Source organism: Chinchilla lanigera, unplaced genomic scaffold, assembly GCF_000276665.1.
Source record: "Chinchilla lanigera isolate Chin_1 unplaced genomic scaffold, ChiLan1.0 scaffold00041, whole genome shotgun sequence".
Taxonomy (NCBI): domain Eukaryota; kingdom Metazoa; phylum Chordata; class Mammalia; order Rodentia; family Chinchillidae; genus Chinchilla; species Chinchilla lanigera.
In genome coordinates this window covers 168659-186462 of record NW_004955442.1, presented here as the reverse complement: position 1 = coordinate 186462, position 17804 = coordinate 168659, and the positions used below count along the sequence as shown (strand labels likewise).

Below are 17804 nucleotides of genomic sequence, written 5' to 3'. Positions count from 1 at the left end.
ATAAATTCTCACTAAATTGTACTGCATTTTAAAAACTTTTCAAACTTGGTTTTTATGCACTAAGTAGTAGAATTAGGAATACTTAGTATCTGAAATACCTGCTTACAGACCAGTGAGACAGGTAGGTTCTCCTCTGCTCATTATTACTGACCAAAAAGAAAAGGTTGGACATTGACTTTTTAGTAAAGCAAAAAGTAAATCTAAACAAATGCCATTGCCAAAGTAAGATTTTATTTTGAAAGTCATTTGAAAGATACTAAGTAAGAAAGAGACCTAAGACTCAACAGATGTAGATTCCAAATTCACTTTCTTTCCAAACCCCACCAGTTGTCTTTGTCATGCCAAAAGTTGCTTGCTTTGGTAATTTCTATTTTTAGCTTCCTGAAGAGATCTTTTCCCACAAGCCATCTTCATTTTTTTTGTAGAGAAGAGCTTTATTTCCAGGAAACAGTGTGTTCACTGGAGATGGGTATTTTTTTAAGAACATCAAGGTAGATCTTATATGTTCAACAAAGTGGGGGGGCTCCGCCAAAGGAGAAGTTGAAAGATTCTGGGGGGAGAAAGAAGAGTGGGCATGACAGAAGAGGAACCTGGCTCTATTCTTGTTTTCTTAAATCAGGTTGTTCTCAAATCAATACATGCATCTCCCTAGATGTGTGTAGGTGACTGCTTAACTGTTCTACCTATGCACACTTCCACGGAGGACACCACTTATCCCCAAATAAAATGAAGTTTGCTAGTGGCTTCCAAAAACAGCTACTACTCACTGAAGGAAAAGCAGCTGCTATCTAGTCTAAATCCTTTTTTTTCTTATAGATGAGGAAGCCAGGGCCCAGAGATTAAGATTTATTCAGCCTCTAAATTCTCACCTCTAGTATTTGCTTGTCATCTTGCTGTAACCAGAAATCCACATGTGGAAATGGTGTCCAGGAATATGGGCCTATTCGAAGTTGTTCCATCTTTGCATCATAAATGCTAATCATCTGAAAGAGAATGATTTAGAGGTAGGAAGTAGGGACATCTACCTGCTCTTTCCTGTCCCATTACCGTGCACACTGGTGTAGTTGATGGCAAGGCATTTGTCTAGATGATGAGCTGCTTAAAAACCGTCTCATAGTAATGAAGCTGCCACCTACTGAACGAATAGTTCCCTGTGTCTGGTCCTGCACACTGTGGGTAATATGTGTCACTGTGTTTAGTTCTGATAGTAGTCCTCTAAGGAGATGAAATTCTTTCCACTTGCAGTAAAAAAAACCTGACAGGTTCCCGTGCAGTGAGCATCAGAGCTGGACCTGAAATGCAGTGTGTCTAGTGTGGGTGCTCTCCACAAACACTGTCTCTTACTGACACTCTTAAGCAGCTAATCATCTTGCAACTTGAAAAGCTCACAAAGGCTGATCCCCCATCAAAAGAAAAGGAATAACAAAAATTTTTAAAAAGCTAATTTGCCAAATGGTCCATTCCCTGAACTGCCCAAATTTGCCAATAGTAACTTTCATCTACCAGCAATATTCAGTTTTGGTTACTGAGGTTTAACTATCTTCTGAGTATTAAGTAAATTAACGTGGTTATGCTATTTGAGGAATAGCAAAAGGAATTCTAAAAATGTTAAGTCTGGCAAAACAAATCACTGACTCCAAATATCTTTCAATGAAAATGCCAGTGTTTCAACAAACAAGCTCATTTCTGATTTATATTCTTTCATACTGTGAGGGCTCCCTGCCCTAAACTTTGGTGTGGTACTGTGGGTTGAACCTCACATTTTTTATTTTGAAACAGTCTCACTAAGTTGGCCAGGGTGGGCTTGATCTTGTGATCCTCCTGCTTCAGACTCTCAAGAATGCTGGGATTACAGGTGTGTTCCATCATGATGAGCAAAAAAAATAAAAATAAATTTGTGTGTGTGTGTGTGTGTGTGTATACACATTACTGGGGATCCAACCTAGGGCCTGACTCATGCTAACAAGTGCTCTACCACTGGGCTACACCTTCTACTCAGAGCATTTTAAAAGAATTCTTTCACCTATTCCTCAAAAGGGGCCTTGAATTATCTTTCTGACTTTAAAAATACTTAAAGGCATCCAGGATGTAGCTCACTTGGTAGAGCATTTCCCTAGCATGTGCCAGGTCCTAGGGCTGATCCCTTGTACCACATAACCAAAATAAGGAAATTAAGACTTTTAAGTTGATTTAGTCGTTCTTTTTGGTTAATGAAATGAAATGATTCCAGCAAAGTGCTTATCATTTACTTGGTTTAAAAGAACTTATGATCCCTGACGCATGTCTGTAACCCAGCACTCTGGTAGGCTGAAGCAAAAGGATCACAAATTTGAGCCCAGCCTGGGCAACTCAGTTAACACCCTGTCTCAAAAATAAAGGGCTGGGGTTGAAAGGCCCCAGGTTCAATTCTTAGTAGTGAGGGATAAAAAGTGGGGTGGGGGAATAATCCCAAGTACAGGGGGGAAGTACCACCCTTCTCCCTTTCCTGCTGTCCTCTCTTTGTAAAGGTTACACAAAAGTTAAGACAGTGTAAATATGTTCATTCTCTTTGGATCTAGACAATGTGGACTCACATCACCTCTTGCACCTTCTAGGCAGACAACTGGGGTCTTGAACTTACAACCTAAAATCTTTCTTTACTCTTCTAACAAAGAACGTGTACATGTGGGGGTCCCTAGTAATTTATAGCTTTAGAGGCAGACAAACTTTTCTGTAAAGCCGAAGGCTTGGGCAGTTCATCCCTTATTCCTGCTACCCCTTAACGTAAGAGTTCACACTTACTGGGCCTCCCACTAGAGCCCGTGCTGCACGCAGCTCCTCCTCTGGGCCTCGATCTTTAAAGGAAGCTCTGAAAATCTCTGCAGTTTTAATGTTGACAGCTGCAAGGGACAAAAGAATGACTTGAACTGAAAAAGGACCACAGTGGAGAATCTGCACAGTCTTGCCTCTGCACCATCGCAAAGAACCAGATATGGAGAGAAAAGAATGGAAATGACTGAATGAAATGACTGAAGTATCTATGCCTTCCTGTTGTGGAAAGAAAATAGGCAGCCTTGTCACCAGCAGTTTGGTGATAGTAGTTAAGGCCTGAGCTGGGCCAGGTCAAACTCCCAAGCCCAGAGTTGCTTGCAGGTATGAAGCTCACTGTTCCACCATCAGGTGCACAGCCTCTCTGGTCCGCCCTGTGACCAAACCCATTTCTGTACAGCAGAGGGACAGCAGTAGGGGGCAAGAGTGGCCTGTGATGATAGCAAAGTGCACCAGTTTTCAGTTTAGTATTACAGTGCTACCTTGGTTCACAAACGGAATTCTCTCCACAATTCTGGTTACAAACCGAACCCGCTGAGACCTGAATGAAATTTCTCTATAAGGTCCACATTAATCCTAACCACTGAATTTGATTTGGCTCTTGTCCAACTCAGTTTGCGACCAGAATTGTGCAAAGAATCAAGTTTGTGAACCAAAGTGCCATGTATTTAGATACACAAAAGTTAGAGAGTAAAGTATCAAGCACCTGTGTATTCACCACACACTAAACAAAATATTGCAGAAAGAAGCCCTGCACAAATACAGCCCATTTCAGGCTACATCTTCAGGATCTTTAGGGTTGTGGTAGAGGGAGGAGGGTTTAGACTCTCTTAGCATGACAATTGTACGCTTTCTTTTGTATGACCTTTGTTTTCAATCAAAACCTTACCTCTTCTGTAAAGTACACAAAGATCAAATGTCCTGTTACTCACTCTAGAGCACTAGCTAGAGAAAAGCACGCCTGTACCTCCAAGAACAGGCCTGCCAGAGACCCTGCAGGTGCGTAGGCACAATCTGTGCTGTACACGTGGTACCTATTTTCTTTCAGTCTTAAGTTACGAGCATTACCACAGTTTCGTACAGGTTAGAGCAGGGGGTGCAGGACTTACCTGCTTAGGTCCTCACACTAAGTATACAGGAGCTGGGATCTGCACTCAAGGCTGTAACACACAGAGCTGTGGGGTCACTACTTTGCCCAATCAGCCTTTCACGGAAGCCTGCCTTGCAATGTGTAACTAGCCCTCTAACCCTTAAATTAACACATTACTTACCAATACCATAAATTATTGGAAAGTGGTTTTCATTTTCTTCCCGGTCATTTAACTCTGAGAAAGTGAGAAAAAATTAAGTTACAGTTGTCAAGAAATGCTAAATGCTTGTGTTTATTTTTATAATAAAGGCAACAAGGCCTTTTTTTCCCAAAGTGGGAAAAACAGAAAAGGAAAGGGATGATGTTCTGTAGAGTCCTGGCCAAGCAGGCTTGTGTAAACAAGGCTACTCGCAGAGCCAGGGCCCTGGCCCTCTCCACACCCTGCCTCTGCCCCAAGATGGAGCGGTCTCCTCTGCAATGACAATATTCAGATCCCAAGCAAAGAGACCTGTGGGCAGGGGGTGCAGCATCAGAACTGAGGCTGCACAGTCTCACATGGGCAAGGGCTGGAGGCTGTGCCAGCCACAGGAAGCATGGGAACACACCCAAGCAGTGACAAGTTATGTGTGATTCTACAGCTCAGGTCTTGGTGCTAGGTCCTGCAGAAACAAGTGAAGGCAAAATGTCCCAGGGCAAAATGTCCCTGAAACTACAGATTGGTTTTGGGAAAAGGCACAACTTACCCGTCACACATAATGTCACTAAGTGAATGTCCTCTTCCTGTTTATCAAATTCACCTATAATTAGAATTTTAAAACTGGATGTTAAAGAGTTCCTCTAACAGGCATAAGACACTGCTGAGCAAGGACGGGTGGAGGGACAGAAGCCAGCTGAGCATGCTTTTCTACCGCTGTGGCCACCACCTGGCCTAAGGCCAGACCCAAGTGAGCTGATGTCACACCCCGGACTGCGAACAACGGGCAGAGTCTCAGCCCCATGCTCACGGGACGATACCGAGCCTTTCAGCTTTCCCTATTTTTTCAGAGATTTGGGAGGCACAGAGATTTGTAAGAGGAGACTTTAAATCTTTTTTCCTGATTATCAAGGTTATAAAAAAATTTGGAAAAGTACAGGAGTGCATAATTCAATCCTTTTTTTTAGTGACCACATAACTATTATTTTACTGATGGATACCAGTTTATTTCTTATTGTACACAGTGTTCTATCCCTCATCTCGGGACATAAATCTGTACATATTTTTAGGTTACTTTAGAGAATTACTGGGTCAAAGGGTATGAACCTTTTAAAGACTTAAGCTGCTACCAGATTGCTTTGCTGACAGATTGCCCCAATGTACATCCCGGGACTGCGAGTGCTATGCTTGCTCTCCTGCTTGGTAGGTGGTTAACAAAGAACAGTCTCTTCACTCCTTCTTTTTTTGTTTTTTGCTAATTCAGTAGAGAAAAATAGTATCATCAGTATTTCCACTTTCTGCAGGTTAGACAATACTGTCAGAAAAAGTTCCATTATTTTATATAATTCAGAGGATTTACTATTCTAGAATGCATCAGTTGCTATTTTGAAAGAAAATCCTGTCCCCATCTCATTGGCCCCTAGGTACTTAGTTCCATACTATCAATCTACTCTGTATCCAGATCCAGCCAAACAGCCCCATTTGTTCATCTGCTCCAAGTGTGTCCCTCTTTGGCTTTGTGGGATTTTTAACCCAAGCGAACACGTCTAAATTTTTATCAAACTTAAAACAGCAAACTTACTAAGCAGCTGATGAGTAAGTTTCTGTGACAAGTGCCGATCATCACTGAAGCCTCCCACAAGGTGCACTTCCAGCCTGGGAAAGAGATGGGACAGTGGTGTGAGCCAGAACAACACCTGCCAACATGTGCTGGTTTCGCTTTCTTAGCCTCCACCAATCCCTGCTCCACAGTGGTGCTTTCTGCCTTTTTCACATATGACACATACATGCAGTCTGTAGGCCACACTGGGCACATAAGGCTGCCCAGTGTGGCTGTCCAGAGGCTGCAGAGACTACTGCAAGCTTCAGAGGACCCTGCCCAAGTGCCCCGATGACTGAGGGGATGGCTGTGTGAACATGTGCAATGCCACTAGATGCAGAGGGGAGAAACTGCTCTAGAGAAATGTGACCATACCACATTGCCTGCCCACCCCAAGTAGGACACTTCCAGAAGTCTCTTAATGCCTTTACCAGAGGAACTGGGGTATGAGAAAGAAGGGGGAGACCTGGTTATCAAGAGTTTTCTGGTAAGCAGATACTTGGAGGGTGCTCCCACCTCTAATAGCCACCCCATCTTGGCAGGAGAGGGACTGTGTGTGTGTGTGTGTGTGTGTGTGTGTGTATTTTCCCAGTGTCTTCCACTGAATACTGCCTACCTAGCACGGCCCCTCCCTGGCAGTCACAGTATACATGAGCACAGGAAAGCACAGCAGACAACTCCTACACTGGAAAATACCAAACTAATTTTGTTTGGCCCCATGTTTCCCATACTCATTTTTTCCCATATCCCACAACCATCCGCAGAAGTGATCCTGGGGGAAAGTGCTGCCATACTTCGTGCTGCCTTCTACCGAGATAAATCCCAAGGAATAAGCCAGAAATTGTGTGTACCTAAACAAAGTGCAACATCCAGTGCCTGCCTCATAAGAAACATTAAATAGTAAGGGAGGCAGGGACTACTGTGACTTTGCTGCCATTAGAATGCCAGGTTTGCCTCCTAACTTCCAGAGTGACCAAATCTATGAACAGATAAGGAACATCTGATACCCACATTCCCAGAATCACGGAGTGAGGCCTGACTACACAGTCTGCAGACCCCAGTGCAAAATGAAAAGTTTTTCAACTGCATAGGTCATACACCCATGAAGCAACCTGGGCTGTGGCACACAGCCAGCCAGGACACTAAAATGCAAACATCAGGGCTGGGGGCACAGTTCATCAGAACACATACTTAGCATGCAGAAGGCCCTGGGCTCCACCCCTAACACCAAAAAAAGAGAAAAAAAAATTCTCTGACTGACGTCAGTGGTGTTGCAGTAGCGAAAGTGACAGTGTCCCTTAAACACTTGTACATGGTCTAGTTCTCAGCGGCTACAGATCACATGTGAGCCAAGTCTATGTAATGACAGGAAGGAGGGAATCTGCCCCTCACAGGGCTGGGAGAGAAAGGATGAGATGCTGTGGGGACAGACAGGTCAGGGGCCAGCTTCAGCCCAGCAGTCCACGCTGAAACCACTGATGTCCTCACCACTCAACATCCCACGCTGCCTCAGAGCATGGACACAGTGAGGGCAGATGTCCCTGGCCCCTATAATAAGTGTTGCTCATGGGAAGCTTTTCATCAAGTAACCTAATGTTATGCCTCATACATCTGGGTTGTAACAAAGTAACAGCTGAGCCCTGTCACTGAAACAGGGATTTCCAGTTTAAAGTCAAACCGTTCATTTAAAATCCAGCCCTGACTCTTCGTCTGTATCCACTGTCCATTCACTCAACAGCTGCTACTGCAGTGCCAACACTGTGCCACCTTTTCTCTAGGGGAACAAGATGGTGGTGGTGATATCACATGTTTCTGAAACAGTATCCACAGCTATCACCCCTGCACAATCCCACAGTTTCCAATTCATGTAACAAAGTGGTGTGCAGCTCACCTTCCACACTGAGCATGGTCAGAAAATGACTTTACAGAGTTCAGGATCAAGGGGACTTCGGCTTTGGTATCAGTTCCATCACAATGTGTCAGGCAGGTAGCCCCATTACCTGAAGAACAAGGGTAAAATGACTCAGGTTATTTCTGATGAGAACTCGAGAAGCAAGCCAGGATGCCTCCTGTCCATTCGGCTGCCTCATCTTTGAATGTCCTATAAGAAAAAAAGAGAAAAGTCGGTGCTGCCCAGCCAACCCATTTTGACCAGGGCACCAGGGAGATACCATGCAGACCAGAAAGGAGGTGAGTGAAGTCAGCCTTCAAATCAGACACCAGGAAACTCATATTGAGAAATTAAATGATCCCACATTGTTGGGCTGGTTTAAGCAATAGTTTCCTTCACCTCTCTCATCATACCTGTGTGCCTCAGGACCACAATGTGACAAGTGGTGGCATCATCAGAACCCAGAATGGAGATGGAGCCTGTTTAAAAAAGAAATAAAATAAAATATCCAGTAGCCTTTTGGGATAATGCCCAATTCACTGCTTCCTAACCTACCATCCTTTGGGGAGGTCACTGCAAGCTCTCTTTGCTGAACATACAGAAGGCCCTGGGGTCCCACTGGTTGAACAGACTGACCTCTGAGAAGTCTGGCTCTTTCCTGTTTAATTAAGAAAAAAAAAATAAAATAGTGATGTAAATTAGTGAGGGTTGAGTAACTGAAGGTGGAGAGAGCCAAAGTGTACTCTGAGTGGGAAGTAAGCTAGTGTGTTTGAGAGGTGTGTGTGTGCACCATTTGACAAAGGCTAAGTAACATTCATTTGGAATAATGCAAAGGAAACAAACTTTTTAACCTATAAAACAAGATTTTAATACCTATAAAGTATGATGTAAGGATCCTTATCACAGTTCTTTACTACAGAGTGTGAGGCTCCTGACCACTTCCCTAGCACAGATAATCGGACTGTGGCAGAAGAGTGGCTGGACGACCCACACCACACAGCCCTCCTTCACTTCCTCCATGAGGAGATGCGGAAGGGCATCCCTCACCCCACATCCAGTAATGGACAGCTGGAAATCTGCACTTGGGAAACAAATGGGCACATCACTGTGTTACTTAGACCAGCAAAAAGCTGCGAACCACCAAAAACTTAAGCAAATTATGTAGAACCAACTCAAACACTAACTGCATAGTCATGAAAATTGAGGAAAAATAGTTTTGAAATGTTAAGTGAGGGACAAAACACAAAACTATAAAGTTTGTAAAAGGGGCATAAATGTGCTGTTAATACAATCATGGTAAAATGCTTATACACAGGAAAAATACTAGAAAGAAATTCTCCATCAGAAGTATGACTGGGCCATAGCAAACATGAGTAACTACTGCTGTCATTGCTCTAGCCTCTAAATGCCCTATGAGGGCATTATTGTTAAAGTAGCAAAAGGGATATGTGAATTTATGAAGGATTTGTTAATGCTAAGTGTCAAAGATTTGTATAAATGTTTATACAAGAAAAAAAAAAAAACAAAACCCTGGTGTCCTGGCACATGCCTGTAATCTCAGCACTCTGGGAGGCTGAGGTAAGACGACCACAAGTTCATTTAAACCCAGTCTGGGCAAACTAGCGAATACCTAAAAATAAAAAAGTGGGATATGGGGATGCAAAAGCTCTGTGTTCAATTCCAAGTACCACCAAAAAAAAAAAAAAAGTTAAAAAAGCAGAAGAACATAAGGTCTAGGGATGTAGCTCAGAGGTAGAATAGCTGCCTGACAGACCCAAGGCCCTGGATTCAATCCAAAGAACAGAACAGAACAGAACTTGGGTGGGTAAATTCTTTCAGGAAAGTTTAAACTTTTTTTTTTTTTTTTCAAAAATGTCAAACTGGCTGGACATGGTGGTACATGCCTGTAATCCCTACACTCAGAAGGCTGAGGCAGGAGGATCAATACGAGTTTGAGGCCAGTCTGAACTACACAGTGAGACCCTCCTGTCTTAAAACAACAAACAAAAATATCAAGCTGATATAACACTAAAATATATCACTGGGTTGGGGATATAGCTCAGTGGCACAAGTACCTGCCTGGAAAGCATAAGGTTCTGAGTTCAACTCCCAGTACCAAAAAAAAGAATTGTTACCCTAAAATGTATCATAATTCCCAGCCTGGTATAGTGGCACACACTTGTAATCCTAGAACTCTGGGATTGAACTCTGTTGCAAGTTCAAGGCCAGCCTGAGCTATACCATTGGATACCTTCTCAACAAAAAACCAAAAAGTATCAAAATTTTCTTCTGACTCCAACAAACTCAGTAAGTAAACTTATTCAAATTGTGTAAATACAGAGTAGTGTGTAATGCCTACACTGGAGAACAATTTTAGTTTTATATATAGGCTTCTTGTTATTTCTCAAGTCTGGTGCTAACTTAAGTTTATATCCAATTACTTAATAAAATAAAAAAGACTGAGCCCAGGGCTTTTGCACTGAGCTACATCCCCAACCTATCTTTTTTGGAGATAGAATCTCAGTCACTAAATTGCCCAGGCTGGGCTCAAATCTGTCATCATCTTGCCTTAGCCTTCCAGAATAGGTTTACAGGGCAGCATAAGATGTGTGAAATTTAATGATCAGCTTGAGTAGTTATTCATTGTTTTTTTTTTTAATGAATTTCCATTAATTGAGAGCAAAGCTGTAAATAACATGAGAAGCCCCTCAATTTAAGAAGTGAAGCCGGGTATGGCAATGTATGCTTGTAATCCCAGCACTCTGGGAGTCCGTGGCAGGAGGATTGCAAGATAGAGTCCTGCAGGGGGAACTTGGCAAGACCCTGTCTCAAAATTAAAAATAAAAAAGGCTGGGGACAACATACTGAGTGTGGATGTCCTGGGTTCAATCCCTAGTACAGAAAGAGGAAGGGAGGGAGGGTGGAAAAAGGAAAAGAAAAAAAAAAGAAAAAGAAAAAAGAAGTACAAGGCCTTAACTGAGTGTGGTGGTGCACATTTGTAATGCCAGCACTCAGGAAGCTCAGGCAGGTTCTCCAAGTTCAAGGCCAGCCTGGACTATAGAGTAAGATCCTGTCTCATTAAAAACAAAATTTTTTTAAAAGAATTTCAAGGCCTTGGGTCTGGTCTCTAACATCGGAAAACAAATAAAAACAAAAAGAAATGAACTAAGAATTTAGTGAAATCCAGAGTAAAATGAGACTGGTAACACAACTTTGCCTTTTTTTTTTTTTTTTTTTAAGTACTAGGAATCAAACTTAGAATCTTAGTCTTGCCAAGCAGGTGCTATGTCGCTGAGCTACATCCCTGGCCCTGTTTTGTTTTTCTGAGAGAGGCTTTTATTATGCAGCCCAGGCTGGCCTCAAAACTCACAATCATCTTGCCTCAGCCTCCTGAATCCTGCAACTATACGCACACTCCACCAGGCCTGGCAACTATGCATGCTATAGAAAGAAATAAATGTGGCTAGTTGTTTTAAAACTCTGAAAATCTATCAGTGGCCACTTTTCATTTTCAAACCACTTCTTACCTCACCTGAGTTAATAGTAACATGAAAGAAAATCCAGATTTCCTTCTTTATTATTCCTTTAATACTTACCTTCTGCTTTGTTCTTTGGGGAAGGAAGGGATAAAGGCAAACTTTTTAAGACTTATTTTCACAGCTGGGTCACCACCCAAAAGCAGTTGTGACAAATGAGTTATCACTTTCATAAAGACCAAAAATCATTTCTCTCAACACAGCTCCTACTAGTTCCCAAAGAAATAAAAGCAAAATGATCAGAATTGATGCTACAAAATGAAAAACAGTACAGACATGCTCTTTCAGATATACAAAATGTATAGTCTAACTTCTCATTGGGAAAACACACAGCTCCAACATCACTATGTACTTTCTGAAACAAAAGCAGCCCGTTTTCTCAACTTCTAATATTCTTTGGATACTAATATGTACTAAAAAAAAAATCCTCCCTGGGTCCCTCATCTTCATCCACCAAGTCCTACTCAGTGGCACAATTTTCCTAACCTGGGAATTTTTACGAGAAAAAATTTTTAAAGAGGGATAGTAAATATTAAACTGTGTGGTCTCTGCTGCTGTGGCATCAAAACAATTACAGATACACATAATATCAGGTGTGGCTGTGTTCCAATAAAACTTTATTTAGAGGAGACATCAAAATTTGAATTTCATGTAATTTCACATCATGAAATACAATAACTCTTTTGATTTTTTTCTAACCATTTAAAAATGGAAAGCCTTTTCTTGGCTTACAGAGCTGTACACAAACAGGATTTGGTAGGTGAATTGTGGTTTGCTGAACTGTGTCCAAGTCAGTCACTTAGTTGTAACCTTGGGGATGTCTCTTATGCTAGACCAGTGGTGGCAAACTTATGGCATGCATGCTGCAGCAGGATGTATCACTGACAGCTCTCAAAGATTCATCATCATTGCCCTAGACCATGCCTAGCACAGCAAGTGTGAAACTGCTTCACAGACTGTGAAACACAGTGGTGTGTGAGAAATTATTCACAAGTGTGACAACTGAGACTTCTTTCCCACCATCATACCTTAGTTCAGTCCTTCTTTGTCTTATTTCTGTTACTGTGGGGCTGGGGGTGTAGCTCAGTGGTACAGCATTTGCCTAGAATGCATGAGGCCCTGGGTTCCATCGCCAGCACCACAAATACAACATTGCAACATAATTTATGAGCAATAGATCCAGCATGACACCAGCCAAGTGCTTGCAGGCACACTGCTGGTCCTCTGCTTCTACTACTTCTCTGCTAAATGGGCATGATGATACCTACCTTGTTAGGTTGGTGAGAATTAACAAAGAGAGGGTCTGTAATGGGCTTAGACTGGACCTGGTCCCTAAATAGAGCTCACCAATGGGTGATTGTCAACCTTTCCCATCTGTGGTGGGTTAACTAACAGTCAACTGGAACACGCAACTAGACTGAATTAGCATGGTGCTGGGTGTGGAAGGCCCACCTGAGGATTGTTGCCAACACCCTAAAAAGAGACTCGAGGGGAAGATGGTACACTGTTGATTCTCCTGAAGAAGCTTGTCGCACTGGCTTTCCTGATATGAACCTGGCTGCTCTGATTGTCAGAGGAGCTTTAGTCCTCACTCCTGCTGAGGATGGCTGCAGTTCTTTTCGCAGGAGTTCTGGTCCTAACTCTGAGCATCACTTTCTGGCTCCAGTGCAGATCCCTCAGCCTGTTAGCACAGATCCTTCATCACACTGGCACAGATTTCCTAGCTTCCACCACTGACCTTTGGGCCTTCCCAGTGCAGATCCTTGATACAGACTTGCATGAGACGTTGTGGGCTCTAGGCCCCTAGTTGGGCTTGTGGAGGACAAGGTCTAGGTCTTCGGATGGACTCATGCAGGACACTGCTGTGGGATCCAGGCCCTCAGCTGGACTCTTTGGGACTCTAGTGTATGGACAGATCTCCTGCACTTTTTTGCATTTGACTCTGTGGGTAACCGTTTTAAAATAATCCCCTAAGTTATATGCTCTGTATTAAATCCTTTCCCTTGCAAACTCTGACTACAATACCATCTGAGATTGACCTTGCCCTAGTCTGTCCTATCCACTGGTTGCCAGCCCCATCACCTCCAAAGAGTGATTTTGTTTCATCACTTTTGTGTTCATAAACCTGAATCTGTTTACAAAGACTAGGTCTGAGAATGTCCACACTGGTGAACCACTGGAAACATCTTGTGTGCGAGGCTGCGGGTACAGCTCAGTGGTAGAATGTTTGCCTTGCATGTGCGAGGACCTGGGCTCCATCCCCAGCACCACAGAAAAATAAATAAAGGCAAACTAAGTTATGATGCATTCACACTGTGGAATTCCAGAAACTACTGAATAAGACATGGTGGGGCTAGAGAGGAGTGAAAGCTGCATCTTTTGCTGTCCAGTGAACTTTGTGTAGCAACAATCTGTATCTGCACTGTTCCACGCAGGAGCTGAGTGCAACTTCTGAGACCCAAAAAGTGGTTCCTGTGATTGAAGAACTAATTCCTGAATTCTACTTAATTAAACAGTCACATGTGCCTCGTGGCTACTACACTGAATTTAGGTTCCAGTCCTGGCTTTATCACTTACAGGATATGGGACCTTGGACAAGTCATTCAACCTCTGATCCTTCAGTGTCCTCTGTAAACCGAGGATAGCAACTTCACTCATTTCACAGGCCAGTAGTGCTCACAAAGCTTCACCGTGTTACTGTTATTATTATAGTAGTCCTCCCTTACCCACAGGGGTATATGTTCCAAAACACCCAGTGCGTGCCTGGAAACCAAGGACAGAACCAAACCTTATATATACTATATGTTTATCCATACACATGTACCTATGATAAAGTTTAATTTATGAATTAGGCATAAGATTAGTAAAATAAAACAATCCTAACAATATTCTGTAATAAAAGTTATTTAAAACTTATAATTTTTTTCTGGAATTTTCAGTTCAGTATTTTTGGACTGTGGCTGACCCTGGTAACTAAAATTACAGAAAGCAAAACCGGAGATAAAGGGAGAGGTTGCATATGTTAATCACAGGCTCACTACTGTTGGTATTACATACAACATGCTGTTGCATGAGAAAGAAACATGAGAAAACAATATACACTACCATTTTAAAAAAGTCTATCACATACTATGGAAAACTTCTGTTAAAAGATATTCATCAAGGCTGGGCAGAGTGGTGCACATCTGTAATCCCAGCACTTGGGAGGCTGAGACAGGAGGATTGCCTGGAGTTCAAGGCCAGCCTGGTCTACATAGTAAATTTGGGACCAGCCTGAACCACACATCAAGACCCTGTCTCAAAAAAATAAAAAAAATAAAAAGAGGGTCTGGAGATATAGCTCAGTGGCACAACATCTGCCTGGCAAGCACAAGGTCCTGAGTTCGATTCTTAGTACAAAAAAAAAAAAAAGAAAAAAAAAGACATTCACCAAAATGTGAGGCATGGTTATGACCAAAGTTGATCTTTCCTTAATATTTATATTTCTTACTTCCCTATGAAGAGTACACACTGCTTTTTAAATAAAAATAATTAAAACTTTTTTCTCCCCATTACTAGTAAGGTGAAAGATCCATGGAGTCTTCAATATGCATGTTAGGAACTTCCCTCTTGAGCTTTATTTCCCTTCTTCTTATACTCCATGGGCCAGGGCAAATTGCCAGTCCACTCCCCACATGGCCCCCCTGCTGCCCATCTGGTCCCTCCTCTGTGATCTGGTAACATGAATGGGTCCCCATGATACAGGTTTCTAAGCCAAGTCTCCTTAAATAGGCCAAAACCTTCGTGGGAGAGGAGAGGCCCTGGCATGTCACCATATCCCTGAGTCCACACTTTTTGAGCTGGCCTGGACACTGATCTAACATTTTACCACAATCATGTTCAGTCACAGAAGTAAGGTAACCTAAATATTTTAGGTGGCTGAATTTTTTTTTTTTCTTGGTTAGTACTACTCCTGACTTCATAGTTAACACTGTGACAGTGACAAAGTACAAGTGACACAGCAGAATGTCCAGCACAACACGAATTAGGTGATATTGCAATTGTCTGGAGGTTCAAATTGAGAAGAAGCCCGCAGAGTTGCCCACCTTCTCCTTGTTAAGAATTCTTTGTTATCTTGCAGATCATATTCAGGGGTCACTGCGTTCTTTTACTAAAAAGTACTGACAGAGATCAAAGTCAACTCAGGGACTGCCCAAGGCTCTGACGGCACAAAGGTGAAGACACTATGTGCCTTCAGGAAGCTTACATCTGGGGGTCAGATCAAGGGGCAAATAAACAAAAAAAAAAGGTTGCTGGCAAAAGAACAAACTTTAAACAAATAACAAACTTGTACAGCTACTCCAAAAGAAACCTTTGCAGCTTTCCCTAGCCCCACAGACGCTGACTCCTCCTGTTCATCTGCTTTCCATCAGAATGACAGGGGGCACTATTTCTTTATGGCACTTAACACTTTATATATGGGCCATTTCTGTGATTTAAAAAATTTCCCCTACTAGACTGTGAATATGCTGAGAGTTGGACTGTGGTTGGTACAAGTGCCCAACACATATTAGTACGTCAACATTAATCTCTGAAATCAGCGGGGCGGGCTAATTCCACTTCAACTGGATCTGTGGCACGTGGGATGTTTGATCCGCATTGTCTTTTACACCACTGACCCTGTTCCCAACATTCCCTGCGTGAGCATGGACTAGGGGTTCAGAGATCTGGAAAAACAAAGACAACCCCCACTCTTCCATCAGGGCGTGGTCCTCACCAGGCCCAGCTGAGCGAAAGGAGAGCCCTTTCTTTGGGCTAAAAATAACCAGGTGCTTTATGCTCCGAGAGTAGAAGCATAAGAGGAAAAGAACTAGGGGACCCCGCCGGGATACCTCTGCCCGAACTCTGTTTGCAGCCCACCATGGGCCAACCCCCTACTTTCCGAGAACCCAAGGACCACGCAACGCTCACCACAAACGGGGGAAGGGGTCCCCTGCGTGTGCCAGTGAGCAAAGGCGGGCACCCAGATTTGCCTAACTCCGCAATCAACTACGCAATTCGGGGAGGCATCGCCAGAGAACGGGGTCCCGACGCGTCCTCAAGCTGCGGTGCTGTGCGACCCTACGCAAGTCACTTAACACGGGGGTCCCGTCCCCTCTTCTGTAAAAGAGGGGCCTCAACAGATGCCCTCTAAGGTCTGGAGAAGGCAAAAGCTTCGCGGATCCCTAAGTGAAAACAGAAGTGGGCCCTCGGGGCCAGGTTCCGAATGTGCCAAGTTTAAACTCGCAGAGGGAAGGGCGAGAGCGGCGGCGGCGGGGTGAGCACAGCTCGCGCCCCCTGGCAGGTCCCCTCGGGCAGGCCCCGAAGCTCCCGCCTGGAGCCCACTCACCTCCAGAGACGGGTGCGCTCGAACCAGCTCCCCGGCGGACTGCGGCAGCCGCACTCGCCGCCCGTCCACGAGCAGCGGCATAACGGAGACAGCAGTCGGATGGCTCCTGGCAGGCTCGCGCCTCCCGAGTCCGGCGCCGCCACCGGCCCCGCCTTCGGACCGCCACTTCCCGTCCTCCCGCCCCGCCGCGGACGTTGCTGGGAAGTGTAGTCCGGAAGGAGGCAGCGCTCGAAGAAGCCGGGGGACAGCAGGAGGGCGCAAAATCTCACGGGAAATGTGGTCCAAACGCGGAACTAGAGCCAGAGCTGGCCCCAGTCGGCCTCCCCCGCAAGGGGCGCAGGGAAATATAGCCTGGAAAGGGAGGGAGCCAGGGCGGGGCACGTGGAGCAGCTGCGAACATTGGGGGGCTCTCTGCTCACGCTCTGCACTCGGAGTGGCAGTCTGGTCCGGCTCCGGCCCGAGGGCGGATTTTGGGTTGGCCAGCTTCACTTTAAGGCCCTGCCCCACCTTTCCTCCGATGAGTGACCTTACTCAAGTTTGAGTTTGGGAGTGTCTGCCCCACAGGATTTTTACACAACAAACTGAGGGAAACCATCCTTTTCTTTTGAGACAGAGTTTGCCCATGTAGTTCAAGCTGGCCTTGGATTCACTTTGTAGCCTAGGCTGGCCTCGAACTCCAGGCTAAACTCCTGCGTCACCTTCCCTAGTGTTGGGATTACAGGCATGTGCCACCATGCTGTTTGACGTAAACTGTCTTAAACTGAGAAAATAGGCCCTTACTGTGCTAAACCCACACTCAGTCCTGGCGCTTGCCTCTAACCCCAGCACTCTGGGTGACCAAGGCAGAAGGATCACGACTTTGAGGCCAGCCTGGAGAATTTAGCCAACACCCTGCCTAAAAATTAAAAAGGACTGGGTGTGTAAGTCAACTGCAAAGGCCCTGGGTTGAGTTCCAACACACAGGCACACAAAATCGTCAGTAATACGTGGTGCTTAAAGCGCATGGACACAACACAAATGGGCTGGGGACTCTTGGGAAACAGCTACTGCTCTGAGGAGAGGCACCCACGGTGGGAGGTGTCTCCCCATCGGACTGTTCTAAGACCTCAGGTACTGTTTAGACAGTCCCAACTTTCCGCCTCACACAGGGCAGGAACTTCATCATCTGTCTTTTGCATCCAATCTTCCCTCAGTTTACAGGCCCCATTCTACAAAAACACCAGTACTTAGAAAAGTGACTGTAGAAGACACTCAGGAATGGTCCCAGGCCAGCTTACTCAACTTCTTACCCAAAATAATTTTATTTCTTGCTATCAGG

At 44.3% G+C, this 17804-nt stretch overlaps 1 protein-coding gene across 1 annotated transcript; it reads right to left on the bottom strand.

The window, feature by feature from the left end:
• Positions 1–209: 209 nt before the first annotated feature.
• Ntan1 (N-terminal asparagine amidase) lies at positions 210–16649 on the bottom strand. The gene is made up of 10 exons (XM_005391059.1): positions 16487–16649; positions 8138–8240; positions 7996–8061; positions 7583–7691; positions 5674–5747; positions 4642–4695; positions 4080–4133; positions 2782–2879; positions 870–983; positions 210–550 (listed from the first exon to the last, which is right to left on the bottom strand). The coding sequence occupies exons 1-10, from the start codon at positions 16565–16567 to the stop codon at positions 374–376; spliced, it is 930 nt and encodes a 309-aa protein (XP_005391116.1). The 5' UTR covers positions 16568–16649; the 3' UTR covers positions 210–373.
• Positions 16650–17804: the final 1155 nt, after the last annotated feature.